Raw genomic sequence first — 22,877 nt, forward strand, 5'->3', positions numbered from 1 at the left:
CACCCATAGCTGTGTGCACCTGTATGTCGATGGTAGCAAACACATTTTGCTTTGCTCACGTTTAAACATACAGCTTTTGTGGCTGAAATAAAAATATATGAGGATACAGGTGCATTGTGTGTGTTTCTGTGTGTTTCACAGGTGTAATTATGCACCGCTTTGCTACATTGATATAGGCCCCCCTCCTTAACCACAATGGAAGGGTTCTCTGATATGCAACAAACAACATGGTGCACTGGGGGTAAAACATGCCACTTAAACATCCCTCAAAGCATGCAATCACACACTGAAAAACAGCAATAAGGTACAAGAGGCCGTGCTATATTGTAAATATAGACACGGATGAAGGGCATTGTAAAGAACTATGCAAAGCGGAAACAATAAGTTAAAAATTATGAGTAAATCCCGGTAATGTGCCCGGTAATCATTGGTTGATGTATCAAAAGGTCTACAGCAAAAGGTCAAATTTTGAGTGCCACTTTACAATTCTTGACAGAATAGAAATGTGGCGAAGACAGCAATGCTGATGCTTCACTCCATAGAGTTCAATGTATTCTGCAATGCAACAAATGATTCTACTCAGAGCTGTTATATGTCGGAAACCTCTGAAGTTATATATTTTCATGGCAACACTCAACGCCAAAATGGCTTTGTTGTTTATAACAGCAAAATATTTATCGCTACATTAATTCACCTCTAGATTTTCTTGAAAAATGTTTAAGAACAAAGAAAGTGTTCCAGGTAAAAATGGCATAGAAAATAGAATATCAAATTTAAATATGTGTTTAAAATTACTATTAACTGTTGAGGCCACTTTTTACCCGATAAATGACTGTAAATTTGGAACTTCCATAGAATTCCATTGTAAAAGTAATTATGAGCTCTATAAAAAGTGATTCCAACATGACACGAACACACCAGGCAGTAAACATGATATTCAACAAAAATAATAATCAACTATGCATGTTGCACATTAATAGAAATAGCAGCTCAGTGAAGAGGTTGTAGCTGTGCTGTCATCGTTAATAAAGCACAGCTATTGACCAATCAACACCCAGAACGTGAACTATATGTTTTATGGTAAAATGGTAAATGGTCTGCACATATAAATATATAGTGCCTTTTTTAACTTTAGCGGTTAAAAAGCGCTTTACACTGTGTCCCATTCACCCATTCACACACACACTCACACTCATACACCAATGACGGCAGAGCTGCCATGCATTACTCTAGCCTGCCATTGGGAGCCACTTGGGGTTCTGTAGCTTGCCCAAGGACACTTCAGCAGGTGGAGTCTTGTGGGCCGGGAATTGAACCGCCAACCTTGCAATTAGTGACCGACCCGCTCTACCACCTGAGCCACAGCCGACTTTATAATGAATAATATAGCTTTAGCATACAACACACACACACAAACACACATAAATATACAGGGTAAAAATGTGTGTGTATCTCATGGATGGTTGACATTCTCGCTCTGTACTTACTTAGATGAGGTTTCTTGGGCACAGGATTTCCTAAAGATGGGCATAAAACAATAGTAAGTTGGTGTTATTCACACACCTACACAACTAAAAATATAACATGAAAGTGTGTATACACCAACACATGCACACAACACAAATGCACACGCATGCGGCTATGGGCATGAAAGCACAAACAAACATTATCATTCACAGTTGAATGATGAAAAGCCCCCCCACACGAGCCCACACGAGCACAAACACCAAATCTCCGTTGTCTGACGTTTGACCACACTTTGAGAAAGTTCAGATTTGATGCAGTGTTTGTCGTTTTCATGGGTATTTTTAGCAGAGTGTCTGTCTGAAGACAGGGCAGGTAAGATAACCATCTCCGGGAAGAACACACTGGCCTCTTGGTTTGTCTCTCTCTCTCTGTCTGTCTCTCTCACTCTCTCTCTACCTCTTTGAAGGGCTTTGTGGCTTCTTGAAAAAGTCACTTTTGCTTATGTAGCGGAACAGACTCAAATAGGTGCATGGCGACTTGCAGACGCACTCGGAAACAAAGACTCTGAAAGTGGGGTATTTCACAACTCTGTCTCGTGCTTTGGCTAATAGAAGAAGGGGGAAAAAAATGACCAGTGCAGTTTTTCGGTCAGTGGGATTCTTGATTCTGCTGATTTCTGTAGATTGAAATTCTAGGAATTGGTAAAAATCCTGACAGGTGAGAAAGAGTGTGATGTGTGTGTACATGTTTTTAAGTGTGTGTACGCTTAGGTGTAAAAGAGCAGCAGAGATCATCTTTTGGACACAGATTAAAGGATTTTCTGTGCTACCTGAATCATCATGGTAAAATAAGGCATCATGGTAACAGATCTAAATGCAGTTATATAACACAGCCAAGCCCTGATTATGCTATATATTGCTCCATTTGGCAAACTGGCACAGTGACTCAATCACACAGCTATGGACCTTATTCATGCTAGCGCCATCTTTAATTTTTTGAAGAGAATGACAACAAGGCTTTAAGGGATAAACTTACCTTCTCTTCAGTGGGTTGTACGGATGTTTAAAGTGTTTTGGATCATACTGCTGATGAAACATTAAAAAAAATAAAAAATATTAACAAGAAACTTCAATTGACAAAAACCTCCAGAAAACATAAGTTGTGAAAATGAGATGTGATCTAGCTTTATATATTTTGTATATATTTTTTTACTTCTCATCCAAAATTAAATATGGACTGCTATGAATAAGGTCTATTACAGGACCAGAGAGAGTAGTGAAAGAGATAATTCACACTGCATGTATAACATGTTTAGCATGAAAATTTAAATTACATTTTGAAATATGTGAAAATACTTCACACACATGTAAAATAAGTCTACACATATTTACACATACAGACAAAGCAATCTGACATTTAGGCCGCTTTTTAGCAGTGCCTGACATAAAATTAACATCACAAAAGTCTGGTTTGCATTAAAAAACACACTTGTCAGGTGTCAGCTACAGTATCTATAAAACGTAATCTCCTCTCCTACACAGGACAGGAGATTATTCTTCCATGTTTAATTGAGCTAAAATTGAACCGTAATTAATTTAACTGAGATTATCCACTAATCAACACAATTCTTTATAAAAATAGAACTTTTAAGCGTGCTCCTATGCTGAAAAAGTGGTAAATTGAAATTGTTTACTCAAGGATATAGGCCCCATTTCTGCTTGAATGAATGAATAAATGAACAAATGAATGAATGAATTATCTAACCCACAAAGGTTTTGTTTTATTATTTGTTTTACTAGTTTTTATTTACTATTTTCTTTTTTGATACACAAAATTACTTTATTTTGTGTATCAAAAAAGAAAATAGTTTAAAAAACTAGTAAAACAAATAATAATAATACAAGAATTTTAAATTGAGATGTTTCCACACAAAGCACATTTTTTTTAAAGTTATGTGAAAAAACATTTTTACATTGTAAATAATAATAATAATAAAATGACCAGAAAATACTAGAAACTCTTAACCCTCACTTTGTCACACAAAACCAACAATCTTCTCCAAGTCTATCTATTTCTTTGCCATTTATGTTTTTTATTTGACATAGTTAAATCATTTTGAAGGAAACATCAAATCATGATGAACATGAAACAATCCAAACAGACAAAGATTACAATATATTTTCCAAGGCAATGAAACACACACACACACACACACACACACACACACACACACACACACACACACACACACACACACACACACACACACACACACACACACACACACACACACACACACACACATTTTGGGTTTCCATGTTTTATGAGGACTTTCCATAGACATAATGGTTTTTATACTGTACAAAATATATATTCTATCCCCTAACCCTAACACAACCCCTAAACCTAACCCTCACAGAAAACTTTCTGCATTATTACATTTTCCAAAAACATAAATTAGTATGATTTTATAAGCTGTTTTCCTCAAAGGGACTGACCAAATGTCCCCACAATGTCAAAGATTTCGGGTTTTACTATCCATATTGGGACATTTGGTCCCCACAAAGTGATAAACACGACACACACACACACACACAAAACAAGGTAGAACAGTTGTGAACCAGCCTAAAACTGAATGTCTTTTGAAAGCAATGATCCTGGACAAGAAATCTCATAAGTCAAGTCAATTCAAGTCAATTTTATTTGTATAGCGCCTTTCACAACACACATCGTTTCAAAGCAGCTTTACAGAATATCAGCATTAACAGACGATAAAACTGTAATGTCTATAAAGTCGATTAATCATCATTGTGTAATTTAGATAAAATACGAGATAAAAAAAATAGATAAAAAAGCTCTATAAGAATCATAGTCCACCTGCCATGACAGACAAACGGTGCATTTAGACAACCACAGCACACACAGTTCAGAAATCGGTCTGGGTACAGGGTGACAAAGACACGTAAATTGGAATTTAAAGTTTCCCCAAATACAACTCCCACATATATCAACAATGAGGAAGATTCAATCTAACACGGCCTTCACGACAAATCATAAGAAAATCACGAGATGGCAAAATCGTGAGAAATTGTATGAGTTGGTTTGCACAAAAACGTACACATTTTACTCCCATTAAAAAAAAAACTATGAAAAATGTTATTACTTTGTTCTATTTTTCCTACATTTAACCACTTACCCAAACCTAAACCTAACCATAAAGTCTAAGCCCTTACCCAAACACTGAACCTTAAATGATATTTAATAGGAAAGCAACTTTTGTGTGCACTACAGAAAAAAGACAACGTTGGGTTTAGGGAAGAGTATTACAGGTTATTGATATACACAAGTAATTTGTATTGCATAATAAAATAAATATGGAATGAGTAGCCAAACTTGTTCACAGAAGTTTCCTTTCTTTAAATAGTGAAGGATAGGAGGCTAGATCAAACTTGATGCCTGCATCGTTTGTTGATTGGTTGTCTGCATGGGATTAAAAGTTGTACTGCATCATGCGATTTCACCATCTTGTACAAATTATCATGAATTATCATGGAACTTTGTTGATTCAATCAGATCTGATAAGAGCATGAATCCCTTTTGTTTTACTTTAACAGGGACAGGAAATCTCATAAATATAGCAGGACAAATGCTGCAATTCAGAGATAGCACTTCCGACATGATATGACCCAAAACATACAGCAAAGGCAACACTAGATGTCCTTAAATCTGACAGTTTAATCATAGATTCTTTACTAAAAAACAAATCCTACCAGAGGAATACAGCAGGGGCGAGTAGTCTATGCCAGTTCAGCAGGATGGGGATAATGCTTGTTACTATAAGTATATCCAGTAGAACTAACCCATATGCTTCCATTTCATCACAGCAGTAAAGAAAAGAATAGTGAAAAAAACAAAAAATGTTCAGTGTCAAGATGTTCAACTCTGACAGAGACTTGAGCAAAGAAAAAATGGGAGGGAACAATAAAAAACAGTCAATGGTCAGAAAAGGAACTAACACTTGGGCACATGACGATTGGGATGTCATGAACTTTGAGGTGACATTTATCCTCCATTATTACATAACCAGATATCACTGAGGACCCCTGCTGCTTCAAAAGAAATCAACAAAGAAAACCAGCCAATAATGTTTTATCAAACCAAAAACTTATTTTCGATGTTGAGAGTCTCACTTGTAGAGAGTACTTTGAACTCAACAGACTGTGAATGAGCTTGAATGTAAACAAATTATAACTGTACATGAGAAACAGCACAGATCTGATGCTCATTTTTGTTTTCAATTGACAACCGTTTACATTATCATATAAGCCTCAAGATTTGCCTCTCACTCATCTATGTTGATTCATAAACATCTATTAGGTAACATATGCCATATTGTCATTGAGTGTTACTTTGTGGTTTCTCTGTCTCTCACCCATCTCTTCCTCTGTTCAGTCTTTAAAGTTCTTTCTCACTCCCACGTATACAAAATCTCCCCCATGTTTTGTCAAACAAAATGTCACACTTTGTCTTGGGAAGAAACTGCCAGAAAGGGTTGCAATGTGTGTGAACCTATGAAAGGTTTGTGTGTGTACAGTATGTGAAAAGAGGTAATCTGTTCAGTGGGATAGTGGAGGTAAACTTCTGGATCTCAAATTAGCCAATCAGCTTCTGGAAATAGAACAGGAATCCAAAGACGCTCACTAAACATTAATCCTTCCTTTAATCTAGATTATGTCCATTCTTACCAAACACTGAGGTATTTATTTCCAACAGGGTGATGTGAGGGTTAGAAAGAGAGAAAGTGAGAGACAGATAGAAAAAGCAAGAGAAAAAAGAGCGAATGGTTTTAATGGAATTTCTGCATTTGGGAGTGGATATCTGTGGAGATGATTTAAAGAAAATAACTTCACATTAATATCAGAATCATTAATAATAAAGGTGGCCTAATTCTGCCCATAAAGGCTGAGAGCATTGCTTTCTCACCAGACTCAGCAATCATCCAAACAACAACAATGAAAATGCCAGTGGACCAATAAAATTATTATTTGAGTGGCCAGTTGTGTACAGACGATGAAGATACTAAAGGTAAAGATGTACAAAAGGAATATCAGGACATCAGAATCAACAAGGAGGGAAAAGGGGTTTACAGCATGATGCCTTGCAAAAACCCCTTTAAGTGCCACAAAGAACATTTTATTTGATTGTTCTATAGAAGAGAATCAAAACTCGGTCTCGTGACAGTAACAATAAACAATGTTATTATGCTTTTTTCAACATTTTAACCCCAAACCTAAACCTAATCCTTCCTGTACCATGGAAGAAAGAAAACATCAGGGTTTGAAACAAGATAAAGGAAGCCTATTACAGGTTATTGATATACACTAGTCATTTGTATTGCATAAATAAATATGAAATGAGTAACCAAATTTATTCACAGATGTTTACTTTCTTTTAATAAAGTTTTGGATAGGATGCAAGCTAAAATAAAATGCCTGTATTATTTCGATTAAAAATTCTGTTTGTTTATTGGTTGGTCTCTATAGGAATAAAAGTCATATCTTTTTGTACGAGCCAAGTCATACAATATCTTGTGATTTTGCCATCTAATACAAATTATTTGTATGAACACACCAATAAGCTGAACGCTGATTCAAAAATAAAGCAAGAAAACTATTTCCACGTTTTCCCCATCAAAACGGAAATAGTCGTGCACACAAAAGTTAGATAAGCTGGTAAGAACGCCTGTAAAGGTGTTAAATTAGCAGAGCAACATCGCGGTAATCAGCAAAAATCTACCTATGTTGATTGGTTTACACTTAAACCGTTTATGACCTTATATGATAAAGGTCTTTTAAAGGGATAGTTCACCCAAAAATTTAAATTCTCTCATCATTTACTCACCCTCAAGAAATCCCAGATATGTATGACTTTCTTTCATCTGCAGAACACAAATTAAGATTTTTTTGAAAATATTTCGGCTCTGTTGGTCCAATCAAAGCAAGTGAATGGTGACCAGAAATCTGAAGGTCCAAATATCACAAAGGCAGCATAAAAGTAATCCATACGACTCCAGAGGTTTAATCGGGGGCTGTGTTCAAAAGCAGGAAAATGCTGCCTCCAGAGGCTATATACTAAATTAATATTGTAGTTATAAATTATACACTTGATTTTAGCAAAAACTGTAACTTCATTTTGTTCTAGATTATTAGACCATTGTGGTTCCGATGGATGAATGAACAGACGTATTAACTTTAGTGGTCACCAGATGGTGATAATCAGTTGCTCGAACCTTAGCAACGATGTGTGTCATGTTGCCTCAGTAGCCTGTCCAAAACCATTTTCTGAAGGTACCTTTGTAAGTAAACGCTGTCTGTTGAGTCATTGACTGATAGGGCAGCAAGGCAATAAGACAGCTACCTTTGGTGTTGGATGGTCTTCTTAATGAAGACCATCGAACTTCTTGATTGGTTTTGAGTGAGAACAGACCAAAATGTAACTTATTTTTCACTATAAATCTTGACAGCAGTCTCCTTGGCGATCACTATTTCAAGCTTGATTACACTTCCTTTAGCGCCATCTAGTGCTCTGTGCATGCGTCAAGCAGTAGGAAGTGTAATCAAGTTTGAAATCATGATCGTGCCTAGAGAATGCAATGGCAAAATGTACAGTGAATAATGTGTTATTTTTTGGTTTGTTCTCAACCAAAATCAATTGGATTGTGTCATGGTCCCGGTGAGTTTGTCAGTTTATTCTGTTTGTTTTGTTATTTCTCTCCCTCATGTGGCTCAGGCACTGCCGGCATGTGTGATCACTGATTGTTCCCATAGGAACGCTGAACATGCCACTAATTAGCGTGCCAGTAGCACCTGTTTCTCTGCTGATTCACTGCCTACTTAATCCGTTCGTTGTGTCAGTATCTTTGCTACATTGTTGTTTGGTGTTGAAGGAACTCACCTCGCTCTCTCTGCCTTGTTGGTCCTGTCTCGTGTTTCTGTTTTGGTTGCCCATCTCTGCCTAGATGTCCATCTCTGCCTAGATGTCGGGAGTGTGTTTACCTCCAGTTTGCTGTGCACTTTTTTCTGCTCCCACGAAACTTCAACTGAGGATTCCTCATGGATCTCCCGACTACCACAACTCACACCCTCGTCTATGAACATACTCTTCACAGAGGATTCCTCACAGATCTACTCACTACGCTGCCAAGGAACGTAAACATCGTTGAACACACCTATCACCTTCTTACTGCAGATGCTAGGTTCTCCACACTTCACCAGCCCAGTTGAAGTTATAATTTATTGTAAATAAATCCTTTGAACTGTTCCTCTGCTCTTAACTTTCTTTGTCTCACCTTCTGACAGAACAATCTAGCCATGATGGACCCAGCATGGACCCACTCTTCGCTCCGGCTGTTTAAGCAGGGGGCTTTACTGGGACATCAGCAGGATCAAATCTCCTTTTCTAACCGAGCTCTGGAGATGATGGCGTCGCAGCTCGCTAAGCTCACCTCTATCGTTCAACAACCCTGATGCCGGACCTACCCAGGAAGCGGCCCCACTGGATCCAGCTGTTCCCTATGTTTCTAGATGCTCAGAGGCTCGTATCAACCCTCCAGCCCCTTTCTCAGGTAAGTCGGAATCCTGCAGCACTTTCCTTTCACAATTTTCCTTGTTCTTCACGTTGCAGCCCTCTACTTTCCCATCGGAGACAATGAAGATGGCATGCGTTATCACGCTCCTCTCCGGAAGGGGAATGGGAAACTGCCATGTGGGACAACAGACATCCCTGTTGTGCTTCATTTCAAGCAATCACCACAGAGCTCTGCTGAGTGTTCATCGCTTTTGGCTCAAGGTCGTGAGGCGGTGAAGGTTTCATCTGGACTGTCTCAGGGAGATCGGCGGGTCACAGACTATGCTATCTTGCATCTTGTGAGAAGAATGATCATGCCATGTGGGACTGGTTCCTGCATGGGCTTTCCGACAGCATCTAGGATGAAATCTATCCCTTGGATCTGCCTTCCTGCTTTGACGACTTGGTGAACCTGGCCATCCGAGTGGATCAACATCTGGCCCTACGCCATCGCTGCTGCTGCTCTCTACCTACCCGGGTGTCTTGGCCATCATACCCAGTCCACAGTTTCGGCCAGGTCACCGGAGTCGCAGTCCATGCAGTTCGGGAGGACTCGGATTTCTCATAGGGAGAAACAACAACGCCTCATTCAAGGACTATGTTTTCATTTTGCCCAGTCTGGTCATTTCTCTGCTTCCTGTCCAGTAAAAGACAACACTCATCAGTAGGCAGGGGGTTACTGGCGGGCACAACACCCCTGGATGAAGCCCCCAGATTACGCACACATCTCCCAGCCCAGCTGCAATATGGATCAACCAGTCACACTGTCTCCATATTGATGGATTCTGGAGTCGAAGGGAACTTTATGGACATCAACTTGGCTTCCGAGTGGCGAGTTCCTATGGTCCAGTTGGATGAACCTATCACCGTCCACACCCTTAGTCGCACGCCCTTGACTGTCATCACCCAGTCCACCAAGCCAGTCACATTCATCTCTGGAAATCATACGGAGCAGTTGTCCTTTAACCTGGTCCACATCAGCGCCAATAGTGTTGGGGCATCCTTGGTTGGTAACGCACAACCCACACATAGACTGGTCAACCAACAATGTTCTTGCTTGGAGCCCTTACTGTTTTTTGCACTGTATTAACTCAGCTGTCTCCCCTGTCCAGTCTTGTGTTTTGTTGCATGATGAACTTGCAGATTTATCCGTAATAGTGCATACCATGATTTGGGGGCGGTGTTCAAAAGGTCCCGTGCTGTGACCCTTCCTCCTCATCGCCTGTACGACTATGCTATTGAATTGCTTCCTAGCATTACTCCTCCTCGACGATGGCTGTATTCGCTTTCTGCTCCTGAGAAAACTCTTACATCAATGGAAGGTCACTTTTGCACTGATGTTCCTGGCCAAATTGAGAACAGATACTAAGGATTTACATGCCCACAGCAAGTGATGCCCTTTATAAAGTCAATGGAATGAGTAAATCATGGTGTGATTCTCACATTGCTGTTGAGTGGGCCTGACTCACTAAATATTCACTTGACTGTCCGAGGAAGCAGAGCACCTTTTTTGTTTATTTTTGTGCTGGTTCTGCTGTTCACTCCGCTGACTCACGACTGTGCAGCAATGCACAGCTGGAATCACATCATCAAGTTCGCCGATGACACGACCTTGGTGGGTCTCATCAGCAAGAACAACGAGTCAGCATACAGAGAGGAGGTGCAGCGGCTAACGGATTGGTGTAGAGCCAACAACCTGTCTCTGAATGTCGACAAAACAAAAGAGATGGTTGTTCACTTTAGGAGAGCACAGAGTGACCACTCTCTGCTGAACATCAACGGCTCCTCTGTGGAGATCGTCAAGAGCACCAAATTCCTTGGTGTTCACCTGACGGAGAACCTCACCTGGTCCCTCAACACCAGCTCTATTACCAAGAAAGCCCAGCAGCGTCTCTACTTTCTTCGAAGGCTGAGGAAATCACATCTCCCATCCCCCATCCTCACAGCTTCTTCCCCCAAGCCATCAGACTACTCAATACTCAGAGACTGGTTTGACACACACACACACACGTCCTGAGTTGCACTTTAACTTTGTCGTTTTATAACTGGCTGCTACCTCAATAACTGCTATGTGCATAGAACACAATCTCATAGTATGTTATGTTACAATTGGCATTTTTAGAAACTGTCATCTTTTGCACTACTGTGTACTGGTCGGCACTGCACTGTCTCTTACTGTGTCTATTGTCCTGTTCATTGTTAGTCATTTATTGTACTGTGCACACGTTTGCATGTGCACTTTATATAGGTATGTTATTTAGTCTGTGTAGTCTCATGTGGTTCTGGGTTTGTCCTATGTTGTTTTATGTAGCACCATGGTCCTGGAGGAATGTTGTCTCGTTTCGCTGTGTACTGTACTAACTGTATATGGTTGAAACAACAATAAAAACCACTTGCCTTGACCAGACTTGACTTGGTTCCCCCTAGCAGCTGGAGATTGTTTTGTGGAATATCACTCCTTCAAGAAACTCTTGCATCGACGGAGGGTCGCTTTTGCACTGATGTTTCCGGCCAGGTTGAGAATGAATACTAAGGATGGCTGCGAAGTATTTACTTGTCCCAAACAACCATTGTCCTTCATAAAGTCAATACAATTATTAAGTAATTGTGTGGTGCTCACTTTGCAGCCGAGTGGACCTGACTCACTGAACATTCACTTAACTGTTCAAGGAAACTGGGCACTTTTTTTGAATTTTGTGCTGGTTCCGCATAGCAGCTGAAGTTTTTTTTTATGTAGTAACACTCCTTCAGGACAGTTTGTGGATGAATCTGCACATTCTTTTTGCTTGTGTCTCCTATTGGCTGGAGTATTTTATGCAGGACACTGGAAGGATTAGGTCATATGCTGCACTCAAGTAACATCCGGCTCACTGAACATTCGTTTGACTGTCAGAGGAAACTGTACGGCTTTGTGTGTGTGTGTGTGTGTGTGTGTGAGCTGGTTCCGCTAGAGGCTAGAGTTTGTTTTGGGGACAATTATGTGGATGAATCTACAAATTATTTGTGTTTATTCTGCCTATTGGCTGGAGTTTGTTTTATAGATTTTCATCTGGTATGTAATTCTGTCTCACAAAATCTGTATAGAAACACCGGACTAGAGCAATCTGACAGCAAAGTTGTCGCGGGGGTTCTCGTAGGTGTGTATGGACTGAGTTTATATGGATGGATGCTGGTTGGCACTATCGTAAACAGGGTTAATGCGCATGTTTTTCTTTTTTCTATTTGTTTGGTTCTGGGGGAAGTTTGTGGTTTGATTATTGCACTAATGCTGGAATGTGGTCTTTATAATTTAGTTTTTGACACACAATCTATTTTTTCTAATATGTCAAAATGTCAAATGTTAATATGAGTGGATTGTCTCTCTTCACGTGGAATGTAAATGGGTTGGGGCACCCCATAAAAGAAGGAAGGTTATTTCTTTTCTTAAACGAAATAAATATGATATAGTGTTTTTTCAAGAAACGCATCTTTCCCTGCAGGAAGCTGAAAAAAATTGGGAAGATATGGGGTGCTATCTTATGCTACTGAACTGGCTCCACTTTTGCTAGAAGTTTAAACGGTATTATTAAAGAATGGAAAGCTTACGCCAACCATGATGCAAGCTCGGATAAGTCAGATTCTTAAAAAGGACAAAGATCCAAGCGGGTGTAAGAGTTACAATCCAATTTCCCTAATTCAGCTAGACATTAAAATATTTTCAAAAATTTTGGCTAATTGATTAAGTAAAGTTATGACATCTCTTATACATATAGATCAGGGCCGCAGTTCTTCTGATAACATTAGGCGTTTCATCAATATCATGTTGTCAGTGGAGAATGATCAGACTCTGGTCGCTGCCATCTCACTTGATGCCGTAAATGTATTTGATATGGATTATCTTTTTAAGATTTTGGAAATGTACAGGTTTGGAAGTACATTTATTGCATGGATTTAGTTACTTTATTGACACCTGTTAGTGGCAGTACAAACAAATGTATTAATTTCAGATGATTTTACTCTGGATAGGGGCACCCGGCAGGGTTGCCCTCTTTCCCCATTATTGTTCTGTCTTGCCCTGGAACAATTAGCAGCCACGATAAGAAAGGAAGATTACATTTTATCTATGATTGGGAAGGTTAATGTTATTAAAATGAATTGTATTCCAAAATTTAACTACCTGCTATAATCTCTCCCTGTAGATGTCCCCTATCTTATTTCAAGCAATTTAATAGCACAGTGAAGTCTTTAGTTTGGAACGGTAAGCATTCCAGATTACATTTCTATAATTTACATAGGCCGATTGACAAAGGTGGGCTAGGCCTACCCAAGATTTAGTTTTATTGTTATGGATTCGGTCTCAGACATTTGGCTCATTGGTCGCTTCCACCAGAGAGCCACTTCCATGGTTTTGTATTGAACAGAAAGTTCTTTCCCCTATTTCGCCATTGCAAAGCCTTTCTATCAAACTAATCTGAGAAGTTACACCTAGTTATCTCGCATTTGCACTCGGTGTTTAATTCTGACCTTTATATAAATGTTACCTTGAGCATATGTCAGAACCCAAAATTACATATTAATTAGTCCCCTTTCTGCTGGTCAGAGTGGATTGTGAGGGAGGTTAATACACTCGGTGCCCTATATGAGAGAGGAGTGTTGAAATCTTTTGAAAATTTGTTTTAAAATTTTGGGATTCCCAGATCTTAGTTTTATAGGTATTTACAACTACGCCACCTGCTCTGTTTTTTTTTGGGGGGGAGTAGCATACACCCCCCTAAAGCAGCAGATACTCTGGGAATGGTGATTACTGCTTTTGGAAAAGGTCATTAGGCATCAGTGTATTACTCGCTGCTAATTCAGAGTCTGGGGGATGGAGCTTTAAGTTCTGTCAAGAGATTATGGGGTGGTATATGAGGAGGGAGTGTGGGCTAGGAAAGGATGGTGTAAAACCATCAAGTCTGCATCTAGAGATACAAGAGTGCATCTTATCCAATTCAATATTTTACATAGATTTTATTGGACTCACTCTAGATTGCATAGGCTTGGTCTTAAAGACACACTCACCTGATGGTGATGCCAATCGGAGGATGGAGACACAGCCCATGATTTTGGTGGTGTGTTGAGATCCAAGAATTCTGGTTAAAGGTTTAGAATTTGTGTGTGACATGTTGAGCATTCGGGTTTCGTTTTGCCCCAGACTCTGTGTTTTGGGTGATGAGGCGGTCATCAATGTGGGGAATAGACACATAGAATTGGGTTCTGACCAGTGTGATGATCACCAGGCAGATTATTTTGAGGGGTTGGAGGTCAGCTGGAGCGCCCCCATTTCGGGAGTGTTTGTTTGCTTTTTGTGTGTATATACTCATGTGAGACCACGGGGATGTTTGTTGGGGGTCAGGGCAGGGTTGGGTTTGGGAGGGGTGGTTGTGGGGGTTTAAATGTTATTTGTATGAACTGTATATATGTTTTTTCTTTTCTTTATTATTGTAACAATTAATAAAAAAAAATATTGATTTGTGTTCAACAGAAGAAAGTCATACACATCTGAGATGGCATGTAAATAATAATCAAATTTTTATTTGTGGATGAACTATCCCTATAAGGCATTTACATGACCCAAGCATAATTGGTGTAAGAACGTGCATGTAAACACGCTCATTGTCAGTGATAATCAACTGAAACTGGAACATTTCTTTAAAGAACCCAGATTATCTTTTTTGTTGTTAAAGGATGATGCCAGGAACCAGCAAACTGATCAAAAATATTTTTAATCTCCAAAAAAATAATATATGGCCAACTGAAGAAAAATACAACAAAAAATTATTCTTGATAAGAAAAGGGTAGAAACATTGAAGATAGATCCCTGGGCACATACAATGGATGAAATGTATAGGCCTACCATGAATGCTGTCTGTAAGTCACTTTGGATAAAAGAGTCTGTCAGGCAAATGAATGTAAATTGTAAGAGTGTACATCCTGTGAATGCCACGTCTCTGTGTTTCATTCATTTACTGTAAATGATTGCTTTCTTTTTCTGATGTAGCAGAGCTCTCAATATCTGTAGGTCTGGGACTGAAAAGATAAAGATACAGATAAGTGCTGCCATTTGCACAGGTGAGCACAGGCATGAGATGTAGACTCACAATGGATTTGTTAGGGTTATATGATATACATGAAAGATATGATATGAGAGCAGGCTCCATATGCACAGGTGCATGTGGGAGATGATCAAAGTAGAGAATCAGGCAGAACAGAAAGTGGACGTGGAGGAGATCAAAACAGAAGGAAAGGAGGAGGTGTGTGTTGTGTTCACAATGATACAGTAAGATGAGAGGAGCAGAGCAGAAAAGGAGGGGCAGATAAGCAGAATTTGAGAACATATGGAAGACTGTGTTTTAGATAAAGGGCTACATGAAGAGCGAAGGATGCTGATAAACCGAGAGCAGAGGCACACAGCAGGAGGGAAGGAGGGACTGACTATGTATTTTTAAGATATGGATATACTATACAGTATATTTGTGCTTGCTTGTTATTCAATGCACAAGACCTATATACAGTATATAAACAATGTCAGAGAGGTCTTTGACATGATTGAAATTAAACATATTGTCAATAACCCATTTTATCACCGTTACTGCTCTGCAGTACTTAATTGATCGTGTTATATTCCATCACGTTCATTATGATTGCTAAATTTTGGCCTGTTAATAGTTCCTAGAATATCTAAATCCACAAAAGGAGGTAAATAATTTTCCTATTTGGCTCCTAATCTATGGAATAGTCTCCCTAACACTGTTCGGGACACAGATACACTCACTCAGTTTAAGTCTAGACTAAAGACTCATCTATTTAGCCAGGCATACATCTATTTTATCTATCAATTCACAATTAGGCTGCTTTTTTTAGGTCTGCCGGAAACCAGAAACATTAATCATGCTCTATAACACTGCAAAATATGTTATGCCATCTACGCTAATATTATCAGGGCCCAAGCACTGAAAGTGCGGAGCCCTATTGGTCTTCTGAGGATGAATTCTTCTTTTCAAGGTTTTCAGTTCTTTTGGGGTGCATAACATGCGTGAAAACTCTTGAAAGTTTGCACACACATCAGAGTCGCTGACCATTAGGGATTGTTTGAAAAAGGCATGCTGAGGAATTTGATATACTCCTCCAAAGGATTTAATGTTACAGGTACCAAATGTGGGTGACATCATGCCAAGACATTGACTATGCTAAGTTGGGAAGGGATTTTTGGTATATCAAACAGTGTTGCCATGGTGTTGCCATATTTTCTGCGTGCAGAAAAGTAAAAACATAAAAATTGAGCTAAATGTTTGCCCTTGCGGGCTGATCACATTGATGTGACTATTGTGGGTCACGGTCGTAGCACCACCAACTAGCGGAAGGAAGTGTGTCACTTTTAACAGATGTTGAAAAATCCCTATTATGTTGGACAGAATTGCTTAAAAAAATACAGATGTCTTTTTAAATTCTGAAGGGTTTCTTGTTATCTTAAATACTGTTGGCATGGCAATACATTAAATTTATTAAAATTCCATTTAAAAAAAATTTAAAAACATATTTATTACATTTTATATAAATAAAATATAGTAAAAATATCAACTGAAATGTAAAAATACAAGAAAACCCATGTCTAATCCATCCATCTTCAACCGCTTATCCGAAGTCGGGTCGCGGGGGCAGCTGCTCCAGCAGGGGGCCCCAAACTTCCCTATCCCGAGCCACATTAACCAGCTCTGACTGGGGGACCCCGAGGCGTTCCCAGGCCAGTGTGGAGATGTAATCTCTCCACCTAATCCTGGGTCTTCCCCGAGGCCTCCGCCTAGCTGGACATGCCTGAAACACCTCCCTAAGGAGGCGGCCAGGGGGCATCCTTACCAGATGCCCAAACCACCTCAACTGACTCCTTTCGACGCAAAGGAGCAGCGGCTCTACTCCGAGCTCCCCACGGATGACTGAGCTCCTCACCCTATCTCTAAGGGAGAAGCCTGCCACCCTTCTGAGGAAGCCCATTTCGGCCGCTTGTACTCGCGACCTAGTTCTTTCGGTCATGACATGTCTAATCCACTGTCTGTTAATTCTCTGACTGACAATTACAACAAATGTCTAATAGAGGGCATCCAAGCTCCATTGTTGAATGATTCCCAACAGTTCTGAATCTGAGTCCAGAATGGGTGGGGACTGAGTTCATGAGTTGGTTGAGGTATTTTCAAGTTGAATCCCATAAAAAAAATGCAAACAATGTGTCCCCACTCAATATATACATCAACTGAGGTGCGGATGCAATCCTAATTAAATCTTTGCTAATTAAAACGTATAGTTTTATATGGACAGGTTAGAACCTTTAACCTTTTCCAGCCGGAGCGTTCAAATTTGGGAACAAATATTCCTATGATTCCTGTCTCAGTATCTTCGCTGTCCAATCACCGATTTTATTTCTGAAAACTGTCAGATACTTATGACAATATAAGCTAAAGGCACATATGATTAGTTAAGGGGTTACTGGGCAAGAATAATAAATGTATCATCATCATCGTCATCCTTCATTTGCCTGGAAGGAGACAGAGGGGATATCCCGGAAGATTTACTCCAGTATTGGACTTACTGCTTCAAATTGAAAACTGAGGCGATCTTTCAAGGTAAGACATGTTATTTAACATGTGTTGTCAATATTGTCTATTGAAAGTCAAAACGTTTTAGTTACGAAGCATTTATTTGTACGAGTAACACTATATTATCAAGTCATATAAAAAATTACATGACCATCTTTGTTCATTGGAAAAGGCAGCTAGCCTCTATTTTTAAGCAAATTTCTGTGAAACTTGCTAAATAAACATTAGCTAGCAATACTATTTACACTTTTAGCTAAATATCAATAACTTTTTTTTTTGCCAATGTTGTCGCTTGTGAAAAATCCACCTGAAGAAATGTGAGGCAGAGAGCATACACTGTTCAGACCTTTTTTAAGCTGTTTTTTAAACTGTCTGTATGACCAGATGCTTGCTTTATGTTCCACCTCTGTTCGTAGTGGCACAGGAAAATGAATACTGAAGAAATATCAGCTTACACTCGAAAATAAGCTGTAGAACAAGAGTGAAAAGCACTTTGTAATTATTTTTGATTCATTGCCTATTGCACCGCTCGCTTTGAACGCAGATGTAAAATACACTGCAAATGAGCAACACGACAAATCTAAAACGCTCCCGTTCTAATCAAGGCACAGACACGTGACTTCTCGCCACCAAAAGTCTTACTGAACAGAGTAACTTGATCTATTTAAATTGGCTATTATAAGTTTGAATATTGAATATGCCATATTATTTACTGTACATGAACTAATAATTTAAGCAGTAATTTAGCTATAATTAAATTTATTCCATACCATAGATATACATTTAAAATATTTTTGTATTTGCCTTACCTTAACAAACATCATTACAATATAAAATACAATACAATATAATGCTTAAAAGAAATTGGAGCACAGCTCATATCCACCATTGAAATCTGCTATCCCGAAGAACCACACAGTTGCTTACTTTGTGATATCATGTTAATTTAATATTTTAATCAACAGTAATAATCTCAATTACAATATCAAGGGCAATAATCGACAATTATGATTTTTGCTAAAATCATGCAGCCCTAAACTGGGTATATATATGAATGTGTATGTATTGTTTGTTTCTATTACTCATATGACTGATACTCACAGTAAGACTAACACTGTTACTCTTATTATTTGGGGTATATCTGGCCATCGATTCACAGGAACCAAAACCTCTCCCATTTAAGCCTAGCCGTCCATTCGATATTGACTTAGGTAGCGTGCATCAGGCTATGCGGTCGACCTCCAATACGATTTTGCGAGAAATTTACTTTTCATGCTGTTTTTACTCAGGCTGTAGTTGCTGAGATATGCAGCTTTACAAACCGTCAGGGGTGGGAGCTCGTCCTAAACTGTAGCGCCACAAACCGGTGGAAGGAAGTGTGTCACTTTAATAGTGTTGTAATGGCAGTGGATTAAATTACATGAAGTTGTAGTCAAACTGGAATGGTGGCATATATCTATTACACATTGTATGTTTAGGGTCTAAGTTTACATTAATGTTGAGTTGTTGATGTATATCCATCATGCTTTGTTTTCCGAATGCCACCGAGTGTAAGTGTTAAGACATCATTAGAGACAATAAAGGGTCTACTTTTATTTGTGTACACTCACTTTAACAACAAAATCTTGTGCTTTTGTAAAATAAAGAAAATAAAAAGGGTGAGCTTTCAGCAGTCTCCGTGTTCAAGAGCATATTTCTGAAACACGTCACAAAAATGAACCGAAACTCCGCGAATACTTATCACACAAACATGAAACATATGTCTAAAGAAAGCTTAAAATGTCTACTTTTTAATAAAACAATTCAAATTTAAAACAAATATTCTCCTGCAATGTAATCTTTATGAAACCAAGTGATGTACATGCTTTAGCTGGCTGAGCTCATTAAATGTAATGTGATCACACCCACCAGCAGAGCGCACCATTCATACGCTAATGTGCAGAGACGATCAATGCAAATGCTACACGCCACCGACAGTGAGGTTGTAAACACATTTCATTAATTTTTCTGCGCGTTTGCAATGGTACACAGGCGAGCAAGCTCCAGGATAGTATGGAAGAGTTAACATTTTCCTCAGAAGAATAGTAGGACTCCGATGAACGTTTCTATTTTGAAGAGAGACTTGATCCAGACGGGAATACAAATTCGGATGAGTAAGTCATTTAGTTTTAATTAGTTGACATGCTATTTTATATAAACATGTACATATTTTACTAGTGGGACAGTTTCCAGACTTGCCAGCCAGGATTCAGAGTATTGACATTTGAAATATGTTCTAATAAGCAAGTTTTAGTTACATTTAAATGCAGTTTTGGCTAAAACAGGTATTTAAATTGTATGCTGTATGATATAAATATGACATGTAATATGATATAAAAATAATATGAATGTTTAGATTATATTTTATCTAGTGTTTATAATGCCTCATTATCATCAACAAAGCTTGTGCTTGCAAATATGTGTTAGGGTTAAATTAGTAAAATGTACTTTAAATATGCCCATATTAGAAAATCAGCATATTATAATTATTTCTGAAGGATCATGTGGCACTGAAGACTGCAGTAATGGTGCTGAAAATTCAGCTTTGATCACAAATTGCATTTTACAATATATTTAAATAGAAAACTGTTCTTTTAAATTGTAAAAAGAGTTCAGAATATCAATGTTGTTTCTGTATTTTGGATCAAATAAATCCAGTCTTGGTGAGCAGAAGAGAATTTTTTTAACGGTAGTGTAGGTCTAAAATTAAGTGAAGTCTATATGTAAAGAAAATATATAGTCAGATTACTTCTTTTAACTTAAAACTTGATTTGGATCATTAAGTCTCCTCACATTCATTCTCTATCCCTCATTGATAGGCCCAGGGGAGGGTCTTTTGTCTCTCATGTGTGAATCACAATCCATATTCATGATCAATCACGCCTCCTCGCATATTACCTTTCAACACTAAAATTGTCTTACAAAAGTTAAATTACTATATTGTTTTGTATGAATGAGTGATCAGGATGGTTTTCACATCATGTTGTAGCAAGAACTCTAGGCTACAAGATCCAGTTCTCAAAAGTCTTGTGGAAAAATGTTTAGTAGGTGTTATATGACCTTATTTCAGTGGCTTAAAATTTTAGTTTTTTCAAAAACCATGCATAAATGTAATTTTCTCAAAAATACAAATCTGTACATACATGTTGCTCACATATTATTGTAGCCCAGTTTGTGTTGAATACAGTGTAATCAGACTTTAGCCATTAATATGTTTTTAAGCAACTGAAAAAAAGCACAAATGTCAAGGCATGTCAAAACTTCTCCAGGGCCCAAAATACCCTCAGACCCCAGAGGGTTAATGTTCTGTCTGTGGCAAGAGGGACACAACGTCTCATTCCCTCCATCAGGGAACAGAGGTTACGACAGTAACCGAGACGTTCCCCTTCTGTCAGTCACGTGACGTTGTGTTGATGAAGTGACACTAGTGTCCCATATACGAAACGCCACAGTGACTGAACTTGTCACATGAACTGCCGATGCAGGTGTAGGCAAGCTACTATGAGCATTGGAACAGATAGTAAGTAAGTACATTTTATTTGTATAGCGCCTTTCAAAACACACATTGTTTCAAAGCAGCTTTACAGAAGATCAGGCATTAACAGACGATAAAACTGTAATGTCTATAATGTCGATGAATCATCATTGTGTAATTAGATAAAATATGCTTGTTTATCGTGTTTAAAAATAAGTAATTCAATAATAATTATATTAATAATCCCAGTGAGCAAGCTGAAAGCAACAAATGCACTCAGGCTGCACGGAGCCTCCCCAGACGCCCCAAGATGTCATGTGCTTCCCCATAACCCTGGGGGGGGGACTTACCAAATATGGGAGTAGGCCGTGCCAGCCACCAGCCGCGAGATTCCAGTCTGTTCTCCCTAAGTTTTTCTCTCCACAGAAAAATTATTCAGCTGTGGCCTAAAAAGGCGCCGGGGAAGGAGTCTTTTTCCGTTCCTATTCTTTCAAGGTGAAAAGGCCACGTAGAGGCCACACCCCACCCTGGAGAGGAGGGGATGGTAAAAAGTAGCAAATAAACCATACGGGCCTAATGGCCGGACATGGGAGTGGCGTGGTGGTAAGTCCTGCCCTTCATAGGGGGGGAGAGTCTACAAACACAGCGACCAGGGCAGAGAAGGCTCTGCCAATGGAGACGCAGGCCTACCACAAGGAAGGGGAAGATACATCACAGGAGGTTAACAAGGAAACCGAAAACCTGTGGAGCACATACCCCGGTACAATGCATGTTGCACAAGTACTGGTTCTGACCACAAATTCCTCCGCAGAATTCGTGAGTCAGAGGGCTAGGAGGAAGAACATCCAGGGTTCACAAGTCGTGAACACGCATGGGAGAGAAGAGCGTGTGGCTTCACCTTCTTGGAGGGTAAAGATGCTATGCATAAGAGGTACACCTGGCCAGCTGTCCATGTAACAAAACTTACTTACCTATTCACACCTGAAAGAACACAAGACGAGACCAGCTGAATCTGGAGATTGTAAAACCTTGCAAAGGTATTGGGTGTTGCCCAGCCCTCTTCCCCACATATGTGTGCTAGAGAGGTGCCGTTGGCCAGTGCCCATGAGGATGCCACACCTCTCCTGTGCTCCAACCCGCAAGGGAGCGGGTACTGACTGACCGGTTAGGTCAACGCTGTGGCATCCATGATCCAGTGGGCAAGCCTCTGTTTGGAGACAGTGTTCCCTTTCTGCTGTCCATCAAAGCAGACAAAGAGCTCCTCAGAGCATCTAAAGCTCTTCGTGCGATCCCAGTAGGTGTGTGCACCGGACACAGCAACGATAAGGCTGGGTCTGCCTCCAGTCTTCCGGACCGAAATCTAGGCACTCTTCACTGACAGAGAACGCTTGCAGGTCCCTGACCCTCTTGAGTGAGCGCGGTCAGGAGGGCAGTCTTCAGAGAAATTGCCTTTAACTCAACTAACTTGAGGGGCTCCAAGGGGCTCTCCGTAGGCCTGAGAGGACCACGGGCCTTACAGGTCCCATAAGAGACAAGGTCTAGGAGGGTTCAGCCTCCTGGCACCTCTCAGGAGCCTGATGATCAGGTCGTGCTTACCGAGGGACTTACCTTGAACCACATCGTGGTGTGCTGCTATAGCAGCTACATAAACCTTGAGAGTG

At 39.5% G+C, this 22,877-nt stretch overlaps 1 protein-coding gene across 3 annotated transcripts in view; it reads right to left on the bottom strand.

Moving 5' to 3' along the window:
* LOC127657999 (nuclear receptor ROR-alpha A-like) overlaps positions 1 to 22,877 on the bottom strand; it is a 67,558-nt gene that overhangs the window by 30,447 nt on the left and 14,234 nt on the right. For 2 of the 3 annotated variants that reach the window (XM_052147054.1, XM_052147053.1), the window contains exon 2: positions 1,488 to 1,517. The exons of the other annotated variant lie outside the window; for it this stretch is intronic. In XM_052147054.1, coding sequence (XP_052003014.1) covers positions 1,488 to 1,517 — 30 coding nt within the window. The remainder of the gene's footprint in view (positions 1 to 1,487; positions 1,518 to 22,877) is intronic. 3 annotated transcript variants of the gene reach the window in all.

Source organism: Xyrauchen texanus, chromosome 17, assembly GCF_025860055.1.
Source record: "Xyrauchen texanus isolate HMW12.3.18 chromosome 17, RBS_HiC_50CHRs, whole genome shotgun sequence".
In the NCBI taxonomy this organism is placed as follows: domain Eukaryota; kingdom Metazoa; phylum Chordata; class Actinopteri; order Cypriniformes; family Catostomidae; genus Xyrauchen; species Xyrauchen texanus.